The 22,249-nt window shown below is 51.0% G+C and overlaps 1 protein-coding gene across 1 annotated transcript; it reads left to right on the top strand.

Moving 5' to 3' along the window:
- Positions 1–1,935: 1,935 nt before the first annotated feature.
- GDI2 (GDP dissociation inhibitor 2) lies at positions 1,936–21,094 on the top strand. Its single transcript, XM_065674638.1, has 11 exons — positions 1,936–2,137; positions 11,123–11,230; positions 12,096–12,195; positions 13,605–13,739; positions 15,493–15,691; positions 16,301–16,432; positions 17,310–17,409; positions 18,513–18,684; positions 19,486–19,630; positions 19,850–19,904; positions 20,089–21,094. Exons 1-11 carry the CDS (start codon positions 2,093–2,095, stop codon positions 20,242–20,244), a joined length of 1,347 nt encoding a protein of 448 aa, XP_065530710.1. The 5' UTR covers positions 1,936–2,092; the 3' UTR covers positions 20,245–21,094.
- Positions 21,095–22,249: the final 1,155 nt, after the last annotated feature.

Here is a 22,249-nt window from a genome sequence, read left to right as displayed (position 1 = left end):
GAGGCGCTGGCACAGGGTGCCCAGAGAAGCTGTGGCTGCCCCATCCCTGGCAGTGTTCAAGGCCAGGTTGGACACAGGGGCTTGGAGCAAGCTGCTCTAGTGGAAGGTGTCCCTGCCCGTGGCAGGGGTTGGAACTGGAGGAGCTTTAAGGTCCCTTCCAACCCAAACCATTCCATGATAAGCAGCCTTCCCAGATACTGAAGTCATTTGAAAGGAGACCCTGTGCTCCCCATCCAAAACACCACTGTGAGGTTTTGGCTGCATGATGAAGCTTCACCAAGTTCTTTGCCAGCCTGGTGTGTCCTGGTAAAATCACAGAATCAGCCAGGTTGGAAAAGCCCTTTAAGCTCATCCAGTCCAACCATTCCTGGCACTGCCAAGGCCACCACTGCCCCACGGCACTGAGGCCTTGTCTCCACGGTGTGTGAACACTTGCAGGGACGGTGCCTGCAGCCCTGCCCTGGGCAGCCTGTTCCAATGCCTGAGCACCCTTTGGGGAAGGAATTGTTCCTTGTCTCCATCCAAACACAGGGGATGCAGCCATATGATCAAATTCAGATGTCTTAAGCTCTCTGGTGTTTAATCCACACTTCTGTCCCATAAGCAGCTTTGCCATGACCGCTGTGTGTGTGCTCCTGTCCCAGCTCTTTCCCCATCCCCTGGATGTGGATCCACAGGACACTAAAACCAGAGCTAAGCTGGGAAATTCCTCCCTGGCTTCAGGAAGCGGTGGGTGGTGGAGACCGGGTAGAGGTGAGGATTTAAAAGAGTAACCTTAAATGCAATAAAAACCTCAATCCTCTCAAAATGGTTGGTGTCATGTTGGGCTTTTCTGCAGACGTGGGGATGTGGTGCATGGAAAGTGATCCTAGATGAGAGGAAAACTGTGTTTTGGGGTGAAAAGGGGAAGTGAGAGAGAAGCCACGTGAGGGAAGCAGAAATACATGAAATCTTGTGTGTGTGTGCCCCTCATGTGTGTACACACTCCCTTTGCACACATAGCACGTGGATGTGCCCTTTGCACATGTGCAGATGCATGTCCATAGAACCCCAGACTGGTTTGGGTTGAAGGGACCTTAAAGCTCATCCAGTTCCAACCCCTGCAATGGGCAGGGACCCCTTCCACTGAAGCAGCTTGCTCCAAGCCCCTGTGTCCAACCTGGCCTTGAGCACTGCCAGGGATGGGGCAGCCACAGCTTCTCTAGGTAATGGAACCTCACTGCACAGGTGTGAACGCGCGTGTTGTGCACAAGCACCTGCCCATTGCACCAACACATGCGCACCCATTGCATGCACAGGCACCCCAACGGGCGTGCAACAGGACCCTTGCACAAGCACCCATTGCACACATGCACCAACGCACCCACCCACTGCACACTCGCAGGCTGTCATTGCGCACCCCTTGCACACACATGTCCTTTGCACATGCAGCACATGCCACTTTCCTTTCCTTTCCTTTCCTTTCCTTTCCTTTCCTTTCCTTTCCTTTCCTTTCCTTTCCTTTCCTTTCCTTTCCTTTCCCTTTTCCTTTCCTTTCCCTTTTCCTTTTCCTTTCCTTCTTTCCCTTCCTTTTCCCTTCCGCATTCCATTCCATTGAGGATCCCCCAGCATTGCTCTGGGAGTGCTTGTTGTTCTCCCTTGCCTTCATTTCCTTTCTCTTTCCCTTCCCTATCCCTATCCCTATCCCTATCCCTATCCCTATCCCTATCCCTATCCCTATCCCATCCCATTGACTACTCCGCGCTGCACAAACCCGCCTGGGCAGGCGGGAGGGGGTAAAGACGGGAGTGACACCAGCTCAGCGCATGCGCGTCACGCCCCCACCACGGTGGCAGCGCCTTCGTCAAGGCTCAGCGCCTGCCCCTTCGCGACGGGCGCGGAGGAGCCAATGGCGAGCGGCGGAGGGCGGTGATTGGCAGGCGCGGGGGCGCGGCGCGGCTCCGCCCCCTCCCGGCGCGGTCTCCTCACGGCGGCGGCTCCATTTTCTGCCGCTCCAGCGCCCGGCTCGCCTCAGCCCCTGCCGGCGGAGACAGTCCCGAGGGACGCTGCCCCCCGCACCCCGCTCTTCCCTTCTTCCCCCCCCAGCGCCGCCATGAATGAGGAGTACGACGTGATCGTGCTGGGCACCGGCCTCACGGTGAGGAGGAGCCGCCGCCCGCCCTGGGCCTCGGGCCTGCAGCGGGCGGCCGCCGCCCTGACGCGCCCCTCCGATATCCCCCCCTGCACCTCTCCCGGGTCCTGTCTGTGGGTGCCCCATCGCGCACCCCGGTGCTCGTCCTCGGGAGCCGATGTCCTTTTCCCCATCTGTATCATTATCACCCCCCCATCCCCGCTCCTTCACCTCAGCCCTAGTCCTGAGACACCCCCCCCACACCTTCGAACACCCGAGTCCTTGTTCCCTTCTTAATCCCTCGCCTCATTCATTTCCGCCCCCCCACCAGCTCCCACTCCGACCTTACGGTGTTTTCTTCACCTGTCACCATCGTAGCCCCCCCCCCCCCCCCCCAGTCCCATCTGCAGTGCATGGGTTCCTTCCCCCCCCTCCCAACTGTTACCCTGAGGTGGCTGGGTTTTGCTCGTGTCCCCGCTTCACAACATTTGGGTCCTTTTTCCCATCTCTCATCTAATTACCAGCGCACCCCCCATCACTAATCACATATTCCCCCACCCCGGCTTGAATCCCTTTCATGCCCCCCCCCGCCCCACTCACCCACCTGGGTCCTTTCTCCCCATCCCTAACGGGGTTGGGTTCTGCGTTTAATATGATTGTAATATACCCCCTATTATAATATATGTATTATAATATGTTTGGATGAACATGCCCCCCCCATCTCCCTGGAGGCCCCGGTCCGTGGCGCTGCTGGTGGGAGGCCCCAGGAAATGCAGTTGTTGAGCGGAGGGAGGGCGGGGGACGGCGGACAATAAAACGCCAACGGTGATTTATTGCCTGCTTTTTACCCTTCATTTAATGATTATTATCATTATTTAATCCCCCCCCCCATACCCGGAGGTGCCCGAAGCTCCATCAAGCCGTGCCCTCCCCGCAGCCTAGCCCGGCTTAAGGGTGGAGGCAGACCTGGTTTTATTCCCCCCCCTCCCTCCCTCTCCGCCCCATCCCCGCTCCGCCTTTGCAGCCTTCGGCTCTCCATCCAGCCCTGACTGCAGCAGGAGGGGGATGGGAGGCGGGCGAGCTTTGCACGCCTGTCAGATATGTCTGATCCCCCCCCCTTTTTCTACCCACCCCCACCCCCCCCTTCCCAAAAAATCCTCCCTTCATTTCGGTCATCCCTGAGGAAAGCTGACAGCTGATGGCACTCGGGGGTGCGGCGGAGGGAGGGGGGGATGAGCCGTGGTGGGGCTTTGTCCTATTGTGGAGGATGCAGCCCGTGCTGCAGGCTGCTGAGGGTGGGAAAACATGGCAGTGCTGCTGATCTGGGAGGTTTGCTCGGGGGGGATTGCTTCTGGTTCCTTCCTTTGGACCGAGGAGATTCCTGGAGCCACCTCTAGCTTATGTTGTGTGGGTTTAGTAAGGGCTGGAGGATGGGTCGCAGGTTACAAAGCAGAGGCATTGTTTGAAGGAGGGAGGAAGAAAATCCAATATGGTGGAGAGGAGGTTTTCCTCACTGTTAAATAGCCTTTCCTGCTTTTGTTTCCCCCTTCTTAATGGGAAGAAGTGGCTAGACAAAGAGATATCTTTGGGGTTGGCTGTAAGGGATTTCCCCCACTTCCCCTGCTAATGGTAAATAGAAATACATTTGCTTCCTACTGTGGCTTTGGTGCTGTGATTGACAGGGCTGTGTCACAGTGGTGAAGGCGGCGTGGCTGCTGACACAGGACCCAGGGCACGTCTGCTTTGAGGCAGATCTGGTTTATCATCGCCCTGATTTGAGTATGGGAATAATGGTACCAAATGCAGGATGTGGCACAAAGGAAATGTGCAGAGTGTGGGAGCAGCTCCCCAGCTCCTGCCATAGGGTAGACCCAACTTTCCTGGTTGCTTTCATTCCTTCTGTTCCTTTGAGGTTGCAGGAATGACTTCTGAGACAAAAGCTTCTTCCCTTTGATAGGGAAAGCTGCAGTCTGTCCTAAAACCTGTCTCTGGCTCAGCAAAGCAGGGAAATGGAGTAGTGGGGAGGCTGAAATATAATGAGCTGCTGGTGAAGGGGCCTCCAATAGATCTGAGCTCCATTAAAATGTTAATTTATGCTTTAGAGTGAGCTGTGGTATCAAGTTGGTAAGCACCGTGCTTAATCTCAAACTGACAAATGCCAATGTAAAGTTGACAAAAGGCCTCTTGTGAAATCACTTTTAAGACAAGCTCATGCTAATGATCAGAGTGGAGTTAAAAGGAATGAATTATGGCTGGATTTGAAGGTGTGCTGACCAAATTCCAGAGCCTGAGAGCTTGCAGAAGGCTTATTCTGCTTCTGATGTACAGGCTTTACCTCTGAAATACCAATTAGAACAGGATCGACTTCATCTCAACGTGAGCAGCTCATGTGGAAAACCAAGTGAATGGAAACCAGAGGCCCTGGTGCAGGCAGGACATTCCCAATCCTAAAATGCATGGTGTTGGCTCAGTCACAGTAGCTGGCGAGTAGTTTCAGAGCAGAACCTGGTGCTGCAAGATGCAGTCAGATGAGGTGTCCAACTGGAAGCTCAAAGGTTGCTCCTCCAGCTCTGGTCTGCTACCAGTGCTGGCATTTTGGGCTTCCTGAGGAAAAAGAACTGGAAAACACGCTGTGTAAACACATCCAGTTGTTTCTTTCCATTTCCAAAGAGCCTTGAGCTGTCATGAAACTTATGGTGATGTTTTCAACCACCCTTTCCTTAAAGCTAGCCTTTGGAAAGATGGACTCTACTGATGGAATCCCATCTACTCAATGAGTTTGTCTCCTCTTCCACCTCAGATAGCAATCCCGATGCCACCTGTGTAAAAGGACATGAAATGAGGGTCCCATTTGCCAGATACTCCAGTGCTCTGCCTCTCTGCCAGGCTGCCTATTGGGTCATATCCATCTTGTGTCTTCTCCCATGAGAGTTACAGGTTGATTTCTCCTAGTATCCATCACTAGGACTTGTACAAAGCCCATAAAATACCTGTAATCCAGACCGTTTGGGAGAGGCAGTGAGTGGCTGCTGATACAGAGGGGTTTTGTCTTTCTCTTTCCAAAGTAAAAGTTCAGTTCATGGATTAAAGACTAAAAATAAAGCATTGGAGCCTTTGTAAGGAACCACAAATGCATCTGATGCAGTCATTGTTCTGGTTGGGTCTGTGAGGCCACTGCACAAGAGTGCTTAAATTCCACTGCTGATGGGAATATTTCAGGTGTTAACCTCTTTTTGAACCAATGATGAAGAGCTGAGGCAGCTTTAGGACTGGGATTTCCAGCACTCAATATATTTAAGGTTTTTCCTTACATATGCAAATTGTAGGCTCCACTGCAGTGCCAAGCTGGTAAAGAGATGTCTTAGCAGGAGGGGGAAAACAGTCCCAGAGCATTTTTTATAGAATCGTAGAATGCCTGACTGGTTTGGGTTGGAAGGGCTTAAAGCTGATCCAGCCCCAACCCGGGCCACGGGCAGGGACACCTTCCACTAGAGCAGCTTGCTCCAAGCCCCTGTGTCCAACCTGGCCTTGAGCGCTGCCAGGGATGGGGCAGCCACAGCTTCTCTGGGCACCCTGTGCCAGCGCCTCAGCACCCTCACAGGGAAGAGCTTCTGCCTAAGAGCTCATCTCAGTCTCCCCTCTGGCAGGTTAAAGCCATTCCCCTTGGCCTGTCCCTACAGGCCCTTGTCCAAAGCCCCTCTCCAGGTTTCCTGTAGCCCCCTTCAGACACTGGAAGCTGCTCTAAGGTCTCCCCTTCAGGAGCCTTCTCTTCTCCAGGCTGATCAATTTCAGCTCTCTCAGCCTGTCTCCAGGTACTCCAGAATCCCAAATTCCTGCTGGTGCAACATCCTCAGACTTACATGAGTGCTGCTTTCCTCACCATCCCTCTGTGCACTGAGCAGTGTGTGCTTACTCCAGGACAGGCTTTTGCGAAGCACTGGTGGGTCTGGGTGCTGTAGCATGAGAGCTGATCAGCCTTCCAGCTACCACATCCTGGAGGTGCTGGTGGGAATGGCTTCTCATAGTTGCTCATGTCTTAATAGCTTTAAGATTCTTGGCTTAGGCTTGCTGTGTGTCCCCTGCATTGCACATTAGGCAGCATCTTCCTCCAGACCTACAGCACAAACTCATTTTTACTCTGATGTGGCTGGAGAACACCTCACGGGTTTATTTTCAGCCTTGTCTCTTCAGTTCACCTTAGTTTACACCTCTCTGGTCTCAAAGTGGTCTGGTACTTGCTCTGTGTCCTCTGTCAGGCATTGGTTATCTGCTTTCTGTGATGTGGGTTATTTGACATGAATCTTGGGCATAATTAAGCTGTCCTCTTCAACCCCACTAGATGGACACCATGTTCTGCTGGCTTTTACTTGTCACAGGCACCAGTGTGCTGAACTAAGCTTCTTACCTGCCAGCTGCTTCCCCACATTAAAGCTGTATCAATCCATCACAAAGATACAGATTCACTTTCTGTAGGAGCAGCATAGCCAAACTCTTCGATTCAAGATAGATTCAAGAGCCTAAAAAAAGGACATCAGAGTGACTGCAGGGACCAAGCAGAGTATCACTGTCCCTTGCATCATCCCCTCTTAGCTGTGGGGATTGCTCAAGTGCAGTGAGTAAATTCCTTTTTGCACTTTGTATGGCCAAGCAGAGCTTTAAGTCTTGTTTGCCAGTCTGGCACAGTAGATGTAACCAACACCATGCCACAGGCAGAATAGCCTGGGTGAGGGTAAGGAGCTGGTGTAACTTCTTGCTTGCCACAGCATGCCTTTCTGAGAAGGAGCTCTTGGTGAGCCAGAACCTGTTCTTAAAAGATGAAGGGGCTCTGCTGAATGTTCTGTGTAGGATCCTCCCCTCAGCACCATTAGGACTGACTCTGGCTCAGGCCCCCTCGGTCTGACTGAGCCTTTCTGAACTGCCGCCCTACTTGGAGAAAATCCATGGAGATCTACTTGCTTCCCGCTGTTCCTGAAGGCTTCTGCATGCAGAAGGTCTATTTGCAACCAGTTTGTGCAAGCGAGGGAAGAGCTGATGGTCTCCAGCAAACATGGGAACACCCATACCTTCAAGTTACACCTTATTCCTGTTTTCTTCCTTGGGTTTGTATTGGATATGCTGTGTCTGATGCACGTTGCTCTCTGGCTCTGTGCTCTACAGCCATTTGAAGCAGCCGAGCAGTGCTGCAGACGCCATCAGTTGCTGCAGGACTTGCTCTGTCATTCATTCAGCAACACAAAGGGAGAGGCCATCATAACTTGGACTGGCTGAAGCACTGGATTATAGTAGCACAGTGTGACTGGAATTTGTGCACAGATTGTGTTTGACCCCAGATGGATACCTGGAACTTTCCTCCCTTGGTACCCTCTCTGCTGTCTGCACCTCTTTGCATGGTGCCTATGTTCATAGTACAGTCAGAAAGCTGAAGATGTGAACTCTGATGCTTCCCCTTTTTTGATCTGCAGCTTAAACTGCTTCCAGCCCTCCCTTATCACTACAGGCTGTTTGTTTTCCTCGCTCCCTGACCCAAATGACACAGTGACATATCAAGAGGTTCCTGTACACAGACTAGTGCACCAGTGGATGGGTCTAACCAGCAGTCAGGCAGTGCAGCCATCAAAAGGGATTGCTGAGCTGGGAGGATAAATCTATTGTGTCTCTCATGTTTTATGATCATGCCTTTGCCTCATCAGCCACGAAGGGAAGCAGTGGTGAAAGGCCTGCACAGGATTTCAACGCTTCAGGGCTCTGCAGGAGCCTGAGTGATACTATGAATATGTTAAATGAGCCTTGGATAAAATAGTGTCATAATTCCTCCACCTCAGCACTCATATTGGTGGTTAATGGGTATGAAATACGGTTGAAAATGTATTTAAGATATCTTATATCTTCTGCTGGTACCCAAATTTGCTGGCAGTTTGGGTGGGCAGCCTGTTGAAGGGATACACTCGCGCTGGGAAGTGATGGGTGTGCTATGCTGAAAGGATAGAGCAAGAAATACTTTAAAGTCTCCTTAAACAGAGAAAGGAAGTCAGCTGACATCTGGACTGAAGAATGTAGTTTCTGCAGCTTATGCTTTAAGTTCATTCCTCCATTTGATACTTACTTTGTTTTCAAGACCTGTTTGGCTTCCTCATGGCTCAGCTCCAGCACAGACACTTTCAGTCCTGTAGCACCATGTGGCAGAGGCTTTGGAAGATGCTCCAAGGGGGATAAAAGATCAGAGTAGAGTCAAACCAGATCATGTAGAGCTCTGAATTTGGTTTAACCAGGGAAATCACTCTGACCAGTGGTGATGCACTTAGTGTATCAGCCCCACGTTGCATGTGGTAAATCATTAACTTATTAACTGGCACCTGCACTTTGTCTTGTGCAGTTCCTTAGTGTTGTGGGGCTCATGGTGCTCGAGTACTGTCTTAACCCAGGGTTTGGTGCAGCTGTGTCTTGCTTCTGCCTGTCTAAAACCAGAGGAGGGGCGTTGTGGGCAATTTCAAGCACAAACACAGGCTGGATGGAGCAGCCCTGAGGAGAAGGACCTTTGGGGGTTGGTTGATGAGAAGCTCCCCATATGACCCGGCTTCAGTGTGTGCTTGAGCCCAGAACCCCCCCATGTGCTGGGCTGCACTCCCAGAGCGTGAGCAGCAGCTCAGGGATGGGATTCCGTCCCTCTGCTGTGCTCTGGGGTGACCCCCCCTGTAGCCCTGATCCAGCTCTGGGGCAGCAGCACAAGAGGGTCATGGAGCTGTTGGAGTGAGTGCAGAGGAGGCCATGGAGATGTTGCGAGGGCTGGAGCAGCTCTGCTCTGGAGCCAGGCTGAGAGAGCTGGGCTGGGGCAGCCTGGAGAAGAGAAGGCTCCTGAAGGGGAGACCTTAGAGCAGCTTCCAGTGTCTAAAGGGGGCTACAGGAAAGCTGGAGAGGGGCTTTGGACAAGGGCCTGTAGGGACAGGCCAAGGGGAATGGCTTTAACCTGCCAGAGGGGAGACTGAGCTGAGCTCTTAGGCAGAAGCTCTTCCCTGTGAGGGTGCTGAGGCGCTGGCACAGGGTGCCCAGAGAAGCTGTGGCTGCCCCATCCCTGGCAGTGCTCAAGACCAGGTTGGACACAGGGGCTTGGAGCAAGCTGCTCCAGTGGAAGGTGTCCCTGCCCATGGCAGGGGGTTGGGACTGGATGAGCTTGAAGGTCTCTTCCAACCCAAACCAGGTTATGATTCTATGATATGAGAACTCTCAAGTCTGTGGAGTATGGTATGGACTGGAATGGGCAGATGATGGATCATGGAGAGACTTTGTGGGAAGCTCTGTGGTTACCTGCTCACAATCCACATGATGACCATGAAGCCTTGTGGACACCATGTTTGATATCACCCACGACTTCAGGGATAAACTTAAAGCATCCTATTCTTCCTGTAAACTAGCCATGCAGTTCAGGCTTTGCTCTTTGATGTCTTGGCTGAATTATGGTGTCGTCCTGGTGGGTCACAGGCTGGCCACCATCTTGCTCTCCCAGCAGAGATTTGCCTGTTACCATTGGAAGTTCAACTTCAGTGAACCCTCACACCAGTGATCCTACAGACCATCCATGCACCTACCACATTAAGACACTTCAGAACTAAATAACCTCTCCTGAAAGCTGCCTTTAACCATGGGTTACTCCTTGGCTGGTGAAGTTGAAGATGATTTTAAAAGCTTTCTGTAGATGGAGGATTTCCCAGAGTTGGGATTTGCAAGTCATGTAAACAGATGTGTTGGGAGACCCCTTGTGTCGTGGCTGTGGTTTCGCTGAGCACACTCACCCATCCCCATGTTGTAATGTAGTTTGAAATACACCTCATACATGTTGCAAGGGGGAAGTGACACACAAGGAGAGTACTGAGCACTCCACAGGGCAAAATACATGTGGAGTAAACATGAAGGATCTCGCAGAGATGCAGATCTCTGCCAGGAGGATCAGTGTGCTGGTTCTCAAAGGTGAATGAATGGCTCCTCTGCTTGTGGGCGAGCAGATGTGCAGTGGTGGCGTCTCTCAGCAGCTGGATGTTGGGTTTTACACCTGAATGAACGATAACACAAGATATGGCTGGGACCTACAAGTCAGATAACGTTGATGGGCAATGAGAGCTCAGTTGCCCATGTAATTCTGCTGTTGGACAGAGCTGAGGTAGAGCAAGATCATTAAAACCTCCTTGATAAGCAGTGCCAAGCACACAAGTAGTCAAGTATTTGTTAAGCTCTTTGGCTTGGGAATGCCAGAGCTGGTGACCGGGTTAGTTGTAAAGTTGTGCTTTAATGTGGATTTAGCCATGCAGGTCCTGAGCTGGTTTTGCAAGCTACAACGTGCATCCCTCTGTGCTTAGTCTCAGTCTCGGTCTTGCATTTAGACTCTGATCGGCTGCTCAGAGTAATCTCTATTATTCATCTCAGTGGGTACCTAGTGAGAATAGCAAAGTGTCTGCTGAGATGATAAAGCTTCCAAATGGCTTCATTTAGTCTTGATACTACCTCTACCCTCTAATAGTAGCTGTTGATTCTTTTGCATGTCCCAGTGTGGCAAATACCAACAATTGAGGTTTTGAGGAGACTTACTGTTGTCCAGGTAACGTTTCATGCTCCTGCTGTCACCCATAAATGAAGGTGCTGCCTCTCTATGACATCCTTAAACTGGTAGCTGGGGGTTTAGGAGTGCAGATATTCCTATTCAGTCCCAAATACATGAGTTTCCCAGAAACTTCCTCAGGGGAGCCCTGATAGGTGTTGGTTGCGTATTGCAGCAATCATTACATGGTTGGTGTGCCCAGAGCAGGCAGCAAACCTCATAAAGGGGTTAATATGTCTCAGACAAGTCTTTCAGCACCTCTTAATTCTGCAGTGAGGCAACTGCTGTGTTTGTTTTCTAAGGGCTGTGCAGGGACCTTCAAATCCAGGCATGCAGCAGGTTGTCTGGACAAGCATCTTTAGGAAATGTGGAAGGAGGCTCCAACACAACTAACACATGCCTTTTATTCTTCCCTCTCTCCATAGGAATGCATCCTCTCTGGGATCATGTCAGTGAATGGAAAGAAAGTCCTTCACATGGATCGGAACTCCTACTATGGAGGGGAAAGCGCATCCATTACACCCCTGGAGGATGTAAGTACTGAGGCTGCCCCCCCCCATTGTGTCCTCCCCAAAGGCACACAAAGGGGCCTTTATATCCTAGGGGTGGATGCAAAGCCATTACTCTTAAGGGTTTCCTTTGAGTTGGAATGTTTTATGGCACTTACACACTGGTTTCTCCCTCACTATGTTTAAACTTGGTAGACAGCACTTGTTTTCTGGCGTTCCCAGATTCGAGCACTTGAGTGATCCTTCAGTTATAATGCCTGACAGCTACATGTTAAACCTCTTTGATGTTTAAACTCTCCAGCTGAATTGTTCCTGCCACCAAATATTGGACTGAGAAACCTCTCTGTGCTCCTTGTGCTGTGATATTCCAGTCTGTCCTTGCTCTGTGAGCACTTCCAGCTGGATGTGCACCACCTTGTTCGGTTATTGCTTGCACCCTGTGATCCTGTACCCCTAAAACTGGTGCTGTGGCTGTCAGATGTCAGGAGATCCCTGCTCTCCTTCCTGCTTCATGCGTTAAATATATTGGAATATAAGTGGAGGGAGGAGCCTGCCCTCTCCTGAAGCAGGCATTTTGGTTAGATTACCTTAATGTTAAACAGTCTTTTGGTTCAGCAGGTCATAAATTCCCAAGCTGTAATCCTTGGAGGAAGAAAGACTGGATAAGCAGAATAATGCTGCCCATTTCTTACTGCAGCAGTTCACTGGGTGCGCATTGTGTGTGTTGCATCAAAAAGCAAATTGGAGCTCAAATGCTGGCCAAAAACTTGCTGTGAAGAGCTTATGTTCAGCTGAGAAGACATGGGGGTGGAAAGTGTGTACATGTGTGGGAGCAATTCCACCCATAGACATTTCCTCTGCTATAATAAGGCTTGTATTCTCTCCAAAGCTCTACAAAAGGTTTAATCTACCAGGAACTCCACCAGAATCTATGGGGCGAGGAAGAGACTGGAACGTGGACCTCATTCCTAAATTCCTAATGGCTAATGGTAAGTGATACTGAGCTCCCAAATCTGCTTCCTAGGCTTAGCCTGGGTGAGTGTTCAGTGCTGCAGTCACAGAAACAACCCTTCAGCCATCTCTTCATGAACTTGCTGGAGCATTCATCATGTGGAAAGCTTACTCGAGCTCATCTGCATGCCTGGAAGCACCAATGCTTCTGCTCTGTGATTCCTTTTGGCTGTTAGTCTTTCCAATTGGGAAGACAGCTCCAGCTTGGAGTGTGCAGCAGTCTGGAAGGTTTGAATGTTTCCCAACGTTCCCTCCTAACATGTTTGTATTTCTAGCTAGTTAATGCCATGAATCTCATTGTTCTTCCATGGCTTAGGAAAAAATGGTTGATTCCATGGTGACATTATTCCCTTTGTTCCCATTTTATGGCTTGCAGACTCTGTCATCCCTTACTGATGTTACAAATCCTCGTTCTGTGATCTGTGTGTTCCACTACTGGGACAGGTCTTCTAGACCAAATCCACTATGGGTTATCAATGCCACCAAGTTCAGGGGCAAATCCCTTTGCCAGATTCCAACCACTTGCTGCTGGAATCCCTTGTCCCTGATGAACAAGGAGATAGATGTATTGTGTAGTGCCAGTGTTGGAAAACTTCGTCAAGGTTTGGTTACTGTCAGCTTACTTTCAGTTTGAACAGGCATTGTGGTGCATTTAATTTAAATGAGACCTTATGAAGAAACTCTTCCCTGTGAGGGTGCTGAGGCACTGGCACAGGGTGCCCAGAGAAGCTGTGGCTGCCCCATCCCTGGCAGTGTTGAAGGCCAGGTTGGACACAGGGGCTTGGAGCAAGCTGCTCTAGTGGAAGGTGTCCCTGCCCATGGCAGGGGTTGGAACTGGAGGAGCTTTAAGGTCACTTCCAACCGAAACCGATTTGTAAGGGACAGCGTCCCTCTGGGGATGTAGGGATGGGTGTTGTGGCCTATGTTGCCTCTTGCTGTGTGCAAGCCAGTGGCTGATTGGTGGTCAGTTGGCTGGACATGTTGTGCTAGATCTGGATAGTGAGGACAAGGAGCTGCTGAGGTCCAGAATACACGACTTTGTTTATTGTGTTGAGTGTGAATGAACTCCAAAGAGCAGCAGTGTACTGCAGCAGATTAATGTGCTGCAGAGGGTGGCTTTTACTCAGAGGACAGATGGAAACCACAGGAGTGACAAGGAAGCTGTTTATTGTCTGTAAGAAAACCTTAAAGCTGCCTCAGAATGCACTAGTGAGTATCTGCCACAACGTGTATTTACACAAAGGTGTAAGAGCTCTGTGGGTTGAATCTGGTGCTGGCATTGAAGGGTTGGTTGTGTTGGAAGAACCATCTGCCTTATGAGGAGCACTGTCCTCTTGGCTTCTGGCTCTAGACCAGCAGGTTGACACGTGCCAAACCTCCTTTCCAGGTCAGTTGGTAAAGATGCTGCTCTACACAGAAGTTACTCGCTACTTGGACTTCAAGGTGATTGAGGGGAGCTTCGTCTACAAGGGAGGCAAGATCTACAAAGTCCCTTCCACTGAGGCAGAAGCCTTGGCATCCAGTGAGTAGCTGCACCTTACTCTGCTTCCTCCTGAAGCTACTGTCTCTAAACAAAGGCAAGACAGGTCTCTGCCACCCACAGCTCAGCACAGTCTGTGCTCACGTACGAAAGAGCTTGATGCTCCTCACGTGGTGCTGTGTGTAGACTCCATGTGAGTAACAAGCTGTGCTTAGCTTAGGATTCTCCTGCATCTCATTTAACTTCAGCCACCACGTGCAATGTGAGTTTTGGGCTGGGCTTTCAAATGAAAATGTGAGTTTTGAGTTTTAGAGCTTTCAAATGGAGCTGGTCAAGCTGCCTGTTCTATGGCTTATCCAGTGGGAATTTGGCAGTTTTACTTCCTCAGGAGGTTGCATTTGGGGCTTATGCTCCCAGCTCTGCCATAAATATCTAATGTTGGGTCCTTGATGGATGGAATTGGGTGTGTGAGAGATGTTTGTCCGTGGGCACATTACAGAATCCCAAGGGTTGGATTAGGGTGACTAATTCCGACACAAGGCACTGAGCTCAAATCTGGATTCTTACCTACCTAAATTTTACTCTTCAGACAAAACGACTGATCATAGTAGTGCAGCAAAGTGCCAAAGAAACAGGCTGAGAGAATGGGGGCTGTTCAGCCTGGAGAAGAGAAGCTGTGTAGAGGCCTCTGAGCAACTTCCAGTGTCTGAAGGGGGCTACAAGGATGCTGGAGTGGGACTTGTCATCAGGGACTGTAGCGATAGGACAAGGGGTGATGGGTTCAAACTGAAACAGGGGAAGTTCAGGTTGGAGATAAGGCAGAAGTTCTTCCCTGTGAGGGTGCTGAGGCGCTGGCACAGGGTGCCCAGAGAAGCTGTGGCTGCCCCATCCCTGGCAGTGCTCAAGGCCAGGTTGGACACAGGGGCTTGGAGCAAGCTGCTCCAGTGGAAGGGGTCCCTGCCTGTGGCAGGGGGTTGGAAGCGGATGAGCTTTAAGGTCCCTTCCAACCCAAACCAGTCTGGGATTCTATGAAGTACATCAGGAGCTGGCAGAGGGCTGTCCACTAGCTTCAGATACAGGATGTATCCAGCAGGCTCTGGAGAGTCTCATGATAAAGTAACTCCTGCACATAAGGCTCCCTGGATGTGGTTTGTCTGTACATTGGATCCTTCCTCTTAGCAGATGCTCCTGTTTGTTGTGAAATAAGAGGTTATTCCTTCAGTTTGCCCACGTTGCTGTCCCCTAAAGGGACTCAGAGACTTATACTGGCACAAGTAGGAGGTGCCTTTGGTATTGTCTATGCCATCATATTTTGGCAAGCCCAGTCCTGCTTCTCCAATTGGTAGAAAACTAATGGTGCCTTGTCCAATCTCATGTTTGAAGTTTTGGCCATCTCAGCACTTGCTAGTTCCTTGGCCAGGCTTCAGGAGAGCTTTGATCACCCCACTTTGCTGATACTAAGTCTGGTAGATACCAAACATGTGTCTCTCCTCATGAAAAGGCCAAGTGTAAACTGCTCTCCAGGCTTTCCATCAGCAGGAAGTAGTATAGAAGCCCAGACTTTAGCCATGCCTTTAACCACCTCCTGAAGTCCAGTACAGCAGGACAACTGGTTGTAAGGACTTTGCATGGCAGATGTTGGGATCTCCTGCTTAAACAGAGCACCCTGCTTAGCCCTAAAGGCCAAACTGCATATTCCCAAGTGCTGTTTGAAGCACTCGGGACTCCTCACTGCTTCTGATACCTGCAGTGATGGAAAAGCTTCAACCCAACTCACAGAATTCCTTGGTTTTAGGCCTGATGGGCTTGTTTGAAAAGCGCCGGTTCAGGAAGTTCCTCGTGTACGTGGCCAACTTCGATGAGAACGATCCCCGAACCTTTGAGGGCGTCGATCCCAAGAAGACCACAATGCGTGATGTGTACAAGAAGTTTGACCTGGGGCAGGATGTCATAGACTTCACAGGCCATGCCCTTGCACTCTACAGGACTGACGAGTAAGTGTGGGTTTCATAAGGGCCTTTAGGGACAGGCCAAGGGGAATGGCTTTAACCTGCCAGAGGGGAGACTGAGATGAGCTCTTAGGCAGAAGCTCTTCCCTGTGAGGGTGCTGAGGCGCTGGCACAGGGTGCCCAGAGAAGCTGTGGCTGCCCCATCCCTGGCAGTGCTCAAGGCCAGGTTGGACACAGGGGCTTGGAGCAAGCTGCTCCAGTGGAAGGGGCCCCTGCCTGGGGCAGGGGTTGGAACTGGAGGAGCTTTAAGGTCCCTTCCAACACAAACCATTCTATGGTTCAGTTGCTCCCCAAAATCAGCTGTGTGCTGGGCTTTGGGAGTCAGGGGTAGTGTGTCTGTCCCTGGGTGCTGCATTGATCTTAACATACAGGCTCCTCTGCTGATGGGATGGTTAAACTTTGTGGGTTCCTGGGGTTACTGAAGCTGCTCCTTCCTGAATAAACCCCCTTGTGACACTGAGCGCTTCTGAAAGGGAACTGCCAGGAAAATACTGGAGCAGCTGGAAGGTGGGGAAGGGATGTTTTGCTCTCGGAGTATATTCTGCTGCAAGTCTTGGTTTGTGAAATGTTGTGAATCACAAAACTGCTCTCCAGCTATCTAGATCAACCATGCCAAGAAACAATCAACAGGATTAAGCTCTACAGCGAGTCCCTGGCTAGATATGGCAAAAGCCCCTACCTTTATCCCCTGTATGGCCTTGGAGAGCTGCCTCAGGGATTTGCAAGGTGAGAACTCGGGTTTGGATCGCAGCATTTCCTCAAACTGGAATGTATGGAGTTGGTGCTCAAGCTTCCAGAGCATGCTGCCACATAAAAATACTGTGGTCATTTGTGGTTCTCTGTCTTAACAAGCGATTCCTCCATGTGAGATGATTGCTTCTTTCTGGGCTTGTTTATACTGTGATTGCTGTTAATGGTGGTGGTTCTGGGGCACCCAACACAAGAGGGACGTGGATCTGTCGGAGTGAGGCCAGAGGAGGCCATGGAGACGCTGTGAGGGCTGGAGCAGCTCTGCTCTGGAGCCAGGCTGAGAGAGCTGGGCTGGGGCAGCCTGGAGAAGAGAAGGCTCCTGAAGGGGAGACCTCAGAGCAGCTCCAGTGCCTAAAGGGGCTGCAGGAAAGCTGGAGAGGGGCTTGGGACAAGGGCCTGTAGGGACAGGCCAAGGGGAATGGCTTTAACCTGCCCGAGGGGAGACTGAGATGAGCTCTTAGGCAGAAGCTCTTCCCTGTGAGGGTGCTGAGGTGCTGGCACAGGGTGCCCAGGGAAGCTGTGGCATTCTATGATCCTGGGGTTGCCCAGAGCTGCTGTTTGCAGCATCTTGTCTATCCAAGAAGTTGGATTTGCTGACGTGGTGCAGGCTGCAGTTCTTATGCTGTAGGATCATCTGGGTTGCACCACACAGCATCCTTCTAGCTGGATGTAATTGCAGCTGATGCCTGCAGAAGGAGCAGCACCCAACATCTGCTGTGTGGATGACCATATTTTGAAGAGGTTTAGGTCTAATGTGGGGTTTATCCAAGTGGAATAGAAGCAAGGGGCTGAAGGGCTGTTACAACCCAGTGACACCCCTGTGGGACATGCTCACATGGGTTTTCTCTTGCAGGCTAAGTGCTATTTATGGAGGCACCTACATGCTGAACAAGCCCATCGAAGAGATTGTGATAGAGAATGGCAAAGTGGTCGGGGTGAAGTCTGAAGGGGAGGTATGGAACATTCCAGTTCTTTCCTTACTCCCCACACCACATCTTCCCTCTCAGAACTGAGGCTGTTGGTCATTGATCTGAACCAATGCAGTAGAAAACCCATTATCAGAGCTCCAGGCCCACGTTGCCTTGGCCAGTGCTGGTTTTCCCTGTGCCAACTCCCTTAAGACATGTTGATATTTTCATGGTGAGGACAGTACAGTATTCTTGCTCCAGGAATTGGAATGAAGTCTCCATGACCTGGCAGAGGTTGTCTTCCGAATAAATCAGTCAGCAAAGGAGCTGTTGCTTGTGTCTAAAGTGGATATGGAACTAGCTCTGCCCTTGACATTAAGTATTAGCTGGCACACAGCCTCTCTGCAGCTTCTCCTCGACCTCGCAATGTAAAACTAGTGCTTGGGAGCTATAAATGTGCTCCCAATTCTAGTGGGGCACTTTGCAGGAGTTTAGCATTTGCTGGTAGGGTAACATGTCGCTTTTGGGTAAGGGATGACATGTCCTGGCTAGCTGTGGAGGTGATAATCCACTCTATAGAGTGATGTGGCCAAGTGCAGGTGGCCTGGAGGCTTCAGATGGGTCAAATATTAAAGCTGTTACTGTAAAAGTGAGTTCTAATGTGAACTGGTCAATTTCAACCTGTTGGGTTCAGCCTTGAGAACAGCAGGTTATGGTTCTGGACTGGATGAACTGGACTACTTAGTGCCCAGAGAAGCTGTGGCTGCCCCATCCCTGGCAGTGCTCAAGGCCAGGTTGGACAGGCTTGGAGCAAGTTGCTCTAGTGGAAGGTGTCCCTGCCTGTGGCAGGGGGTTGGAACTGGATGAGCTTTAAGATCCCGTCAACCCAACTCATTCTGTGACTCTGTAGTGATTAGAACTTAACAGTGCACTGCCTGATGAGGGGAAGATGTGGTTGATCACATTAAGAGTAATGAGCTAAGATTTGGATTGCCTGAGTTTGAAGCATGCTGATGGCAGTGAAATAAGAACCTGATGCAGGATCAGCCACCTCAAGTCTCTGTCTGTATTCCCCAAACCCACCAGTTCCTCGCCTCTGTATGCACTCCTCTGCGTGGTGGTAGCTCACGGTCCATGTGTCCTTGCAGGTTGCTCGCTGCAAACAGCTCATCTGTGACCCCAGCTACGTCTCGGACCGCGTCACGAAGGTGGGCCAAGTGATCCGGGTAATCTGCATCCTGAGCCACCCCATCAAGAACACGAACGATGCCAACTCGTGCCAGATCATCATTCCACAGAACCAGGTCAACCGGAAATCAGGTGTGTGGGGAGCAGGGAACACTGGGGCATGTGCATGTCTGGTCCTGCTTGCGTTGAGCCAGAGTGGATGTTAAATCTCTTCGCACCAAACATGTGCTCTGTGGTCTGGTGAGGTGCAAATCCAATGGGAAAACACTTTTATTACTGCTTCCATGGCAATGTGTCCATGTCCAGAAATCCTGTAGGTCCCCGTGAGGCTACTCTATACTTCAGCTGTGAGAAGCTGGGGGGCATTTACCACTACTTTGGGCACTGTGGCTGCCCCATCCCTGGCAGTGTTGAAGGCCAGGTTGGACACAGGGGCTTGGAGCAAGCTGCTCCAGTGGAAGGGGTCCCTGCCCGTGGCAGGGGTTGGACCCGGATAATCGTAAGATCCTTTCCAACACAAACCACTCTGTGATTCTATGGTTGGAAAGTTGTTTGAGGAACCCGCAGAAGGAAGTGCCCCAGCCCCAGGAGAAGTGGGTGAGGAGCACAGGGGTGTCCTGGGAGGAGGGTGAGGAGGGGAAATGCTTCCTCATCCTTGTATAGGGGGTGTCTGGCTGCTGGAGATGATCCTGGTGGCTTTCAGGAGCTGGAAAACTGAGTTCTGGAGATCTAAGGGCTGCTTGTACCCAGGCCACAGCACATAGGCTGGCAGGGCAAGGAGACAGGGAGGTTCAAAGTGTTGGGGGAGCAGGAAGATAAGTGTGAGTGCAAGCTGGAGGAGGCTTTCGGTACGTGGCAGGGGGGTTGGAGCCCTGACCTGAGCTGTTGGCTTCCCTTGCACGTCTCAACCTGTGCCTGTGGTGGGTTCCCCAGATATCTACGTCTGCATGATCTCCTCTGCACACAACGTGGCGGCGCAGGGGAAGTACATCGCCATCGCCAGCACCACTGTGGAAACCGCGGACCCAGAGAAGGAAATCAAGCCGGCCTTGGACCTCTTGGAGCCCATTGAGCAGAAGTAAGGCCCTGAGCAGTCCCTGCTCTCCCTTCTCACCCCTTTGCTTAAGGCATGAAGGTGGAGGGGACCTGAAGACCATTTGGCTGTGAGGAGGTGTTTGAATTCCCTCTGCACCTCAATTAGTTACACACTGGGCATAGCCATGCCCTTGAATTCAGGCAGCCTTGCACCCATACTGATGCTCTACAACCATTCTGAAGCTCTTTCTTCTCCTTCCAGGTTTGTCAGCATCAGCGACCTGTTTGCACCGACTGACTTGGGAACTGAAAGCCAGGTGAGTGAGTGCTGGCTGGACAGAGGCCTTGGGCAACATGGTCTAGTGCGAGTCGTCCCTGCCAGTGGCGGGGGGGTTGGAACTGGATAAGATCCTTTCCAACCCAGACCATTCTGTGATGCTATGAGCTCTATGAGGTGAGGAAGTTGGAGACTCCACATTAAACTGCTGCTTCTCTTCCCAGATCTTCATCTCTCGCACCTACGACGCCACCACTCACTTCGAGACGACGTGTGACGACATCAAAGATATTTATAAGAGGATGATGGGATCAGAGTTTGATTTTGAAGAGATGAAACGCAAGAAGAACGATATCTACGGGGAGGAGGAGCAGCAGTAATGAGGATCCCTGCAGGAGGAGAAGTTCGAACCGGCTCATCTGAATATATAAAGAACTTAATGAACACTGTACGAAACTCAATATTGTAAGGCCTGCTTTTGTAATCCCATCTCTGAGAGATTGAAGAGTACTGCACTGGTAATGATGTTCCCCTTTTTTGGATGTGTTAATTATTTCATTCTAGTAGGGCTGCTGTCCAGAATCTGGCAAATTACTCACTGATTTAATGACTAACCTGGGTAAGCAAAGGCAAACTGAACCTTGGGTTTGGTGGGTTTCTCTTTGCAGACGTAGACGTTGGTGCAGATTGGAGATAACTCATTGACAGCTGTGTCTTACCATGTCTTTTTAATCATTCGTAGCCATCCTTCACAACTATGTGCTTCTGGTGAGCTAGTAGATGTGACAGTTGTCACTCAAACCTGATTATCAAGGAAAATAGAAACTGAGCACTCCATCATTGTGGACAGCATCCCTAAAAAAGTCTTTTTTCCCATCGATCTAACTCTGTGGCAAGTTGTATTATGGACAAAGCCCACATCTATTGTAGCAGCAAATGTTGGCTTAGTTCTGGGCACAGAACTTAACCCTCCACTTTAAGCTTCTAAAACTGTTTACATCGGTTGGGACACAGCTGTGCCTAAGGCTCCTTTGTGTTTTAATCTTAATAAAATTGAGAGAACAAATGACAGAGCAGGCAAGATGTGGGAGTATTTTCTGTAGCCTGGGGGCTTCTGGGCTGGACCAAACGGCGCTGCGGTATTGGTATGACAGAGCCTCTGCTCCTCGTGGCTCCTGAAGGCTCCAAATGATTTCTGTACTGCCAAGTAAAGCCAAATTCTGGAAACCAGTCCTGGCCTCTGGTCTGATTCACTTGCACGAGCAGCACCTCCTTTCTGAGATCCCTTTGGATCTCTCTGCCTGCCAGGGTTGAAAGGGGAGTAGTGTGTGGAGTGGTTCCTACTGGAAACCAGGCTCAGGCTTCCTCAGTTAGGCTGCTCCAGGGGCTGCTTCTGCAGCACAAGGCCTCTTGCTAAGTCTCAAGCTCAGTTGATTCAACTCTGCCTCCTCCCTACAGGCCCCTCCAGTGCCAGCATCCAGAATGGCACTTGCTTGAATCCATAATGACAATTCTTGCTCTTAGGGATCCTCTACAGGGCATCAAGATCTCTCTGACTAAGATGCTCCTCCTTGGATTGAGCCTTAGTGCACCCCTTGCTGGGATCTTGACCCAATCCTGCTGTTGCGCAGCAGGGGCATAAGGAGGAGCTGGGCTCTTTCATCCACAGCCACGCTGAGTGCCAGGAATAATGAGGAGATGCCTTGGCAGGGCCTTCTGCTCTCCATGTCTGTGCTGGGGCAGGCAGGGTCACTGGGGATGGGTTCATCCTTTCCTGCAGCCGTAGCTGCGCTGTTCTTGGAACCGACGAAGAGGAACTGGGTCTCCACCACATCTCCTGCACGAAGCGGTGCTAAACCTGACTGGGGCTGCCCCTTCCCTCCCACCCAGGGGCTCAGGGGCTTTCAGCACTTCCCTTTCCTGGTCCCAGTTCCAGGAACCACCTTTCCCTATGAAGCCACTGGAAGCCCCGTGGTGCCGGCACGGCCGGAGTGACGTGTGTTGTGGTGGCTGGGGAAGTTCTTCCTCACCTTGTGCTTCCTCTTCAGTGCTGGATGGCAACGCTGAGGCTTTCCAAAGGCGAGACATGGACAATGAGCTCTTTCCCCTAAATGCTTCCATAACCCCTTTTTGCTGTATCCCTGTTATTCTGCTGCCTCTTGGTCCACATTTCCTGGGAAGGACAGTGCTGATCCCGCAACCCCAAGTCTCCATCACCACACTACTCCTTGGCTTCAACAGTCTTCCTCACTCTTTCCTTCGTGTGTTGGCTTCAAAGCTGAGGACTAACGCAGACCAAAACCGATTCCTGCTCCATGTGTGAGCTCGGAACACTCCCTGTGAGTATTCCCACTGTGATCCAGGGCCTCCTCCGTGCTGATGGGA

The sequence above is a fragment of the Lathamus discolor genome, chromosome 1, assembly GCF_037157495.1.
Source record: "Lathamus discolor isolate bLatDis1 chromosome 1, bLatDis1.hap1, whole genome shotgun sequence".
Lineage (NCBI taxonomy): Eukaryota > Metazoa > Chordata > Aves > Psittaciformes > Psittacidae > Lathamus > Lathamus discolor.
The sequence above is the reverse complement of the archived record's forward strand: the minus strand, read 5'-3'. Positions and strand labels throughout refer to the sequence as shown.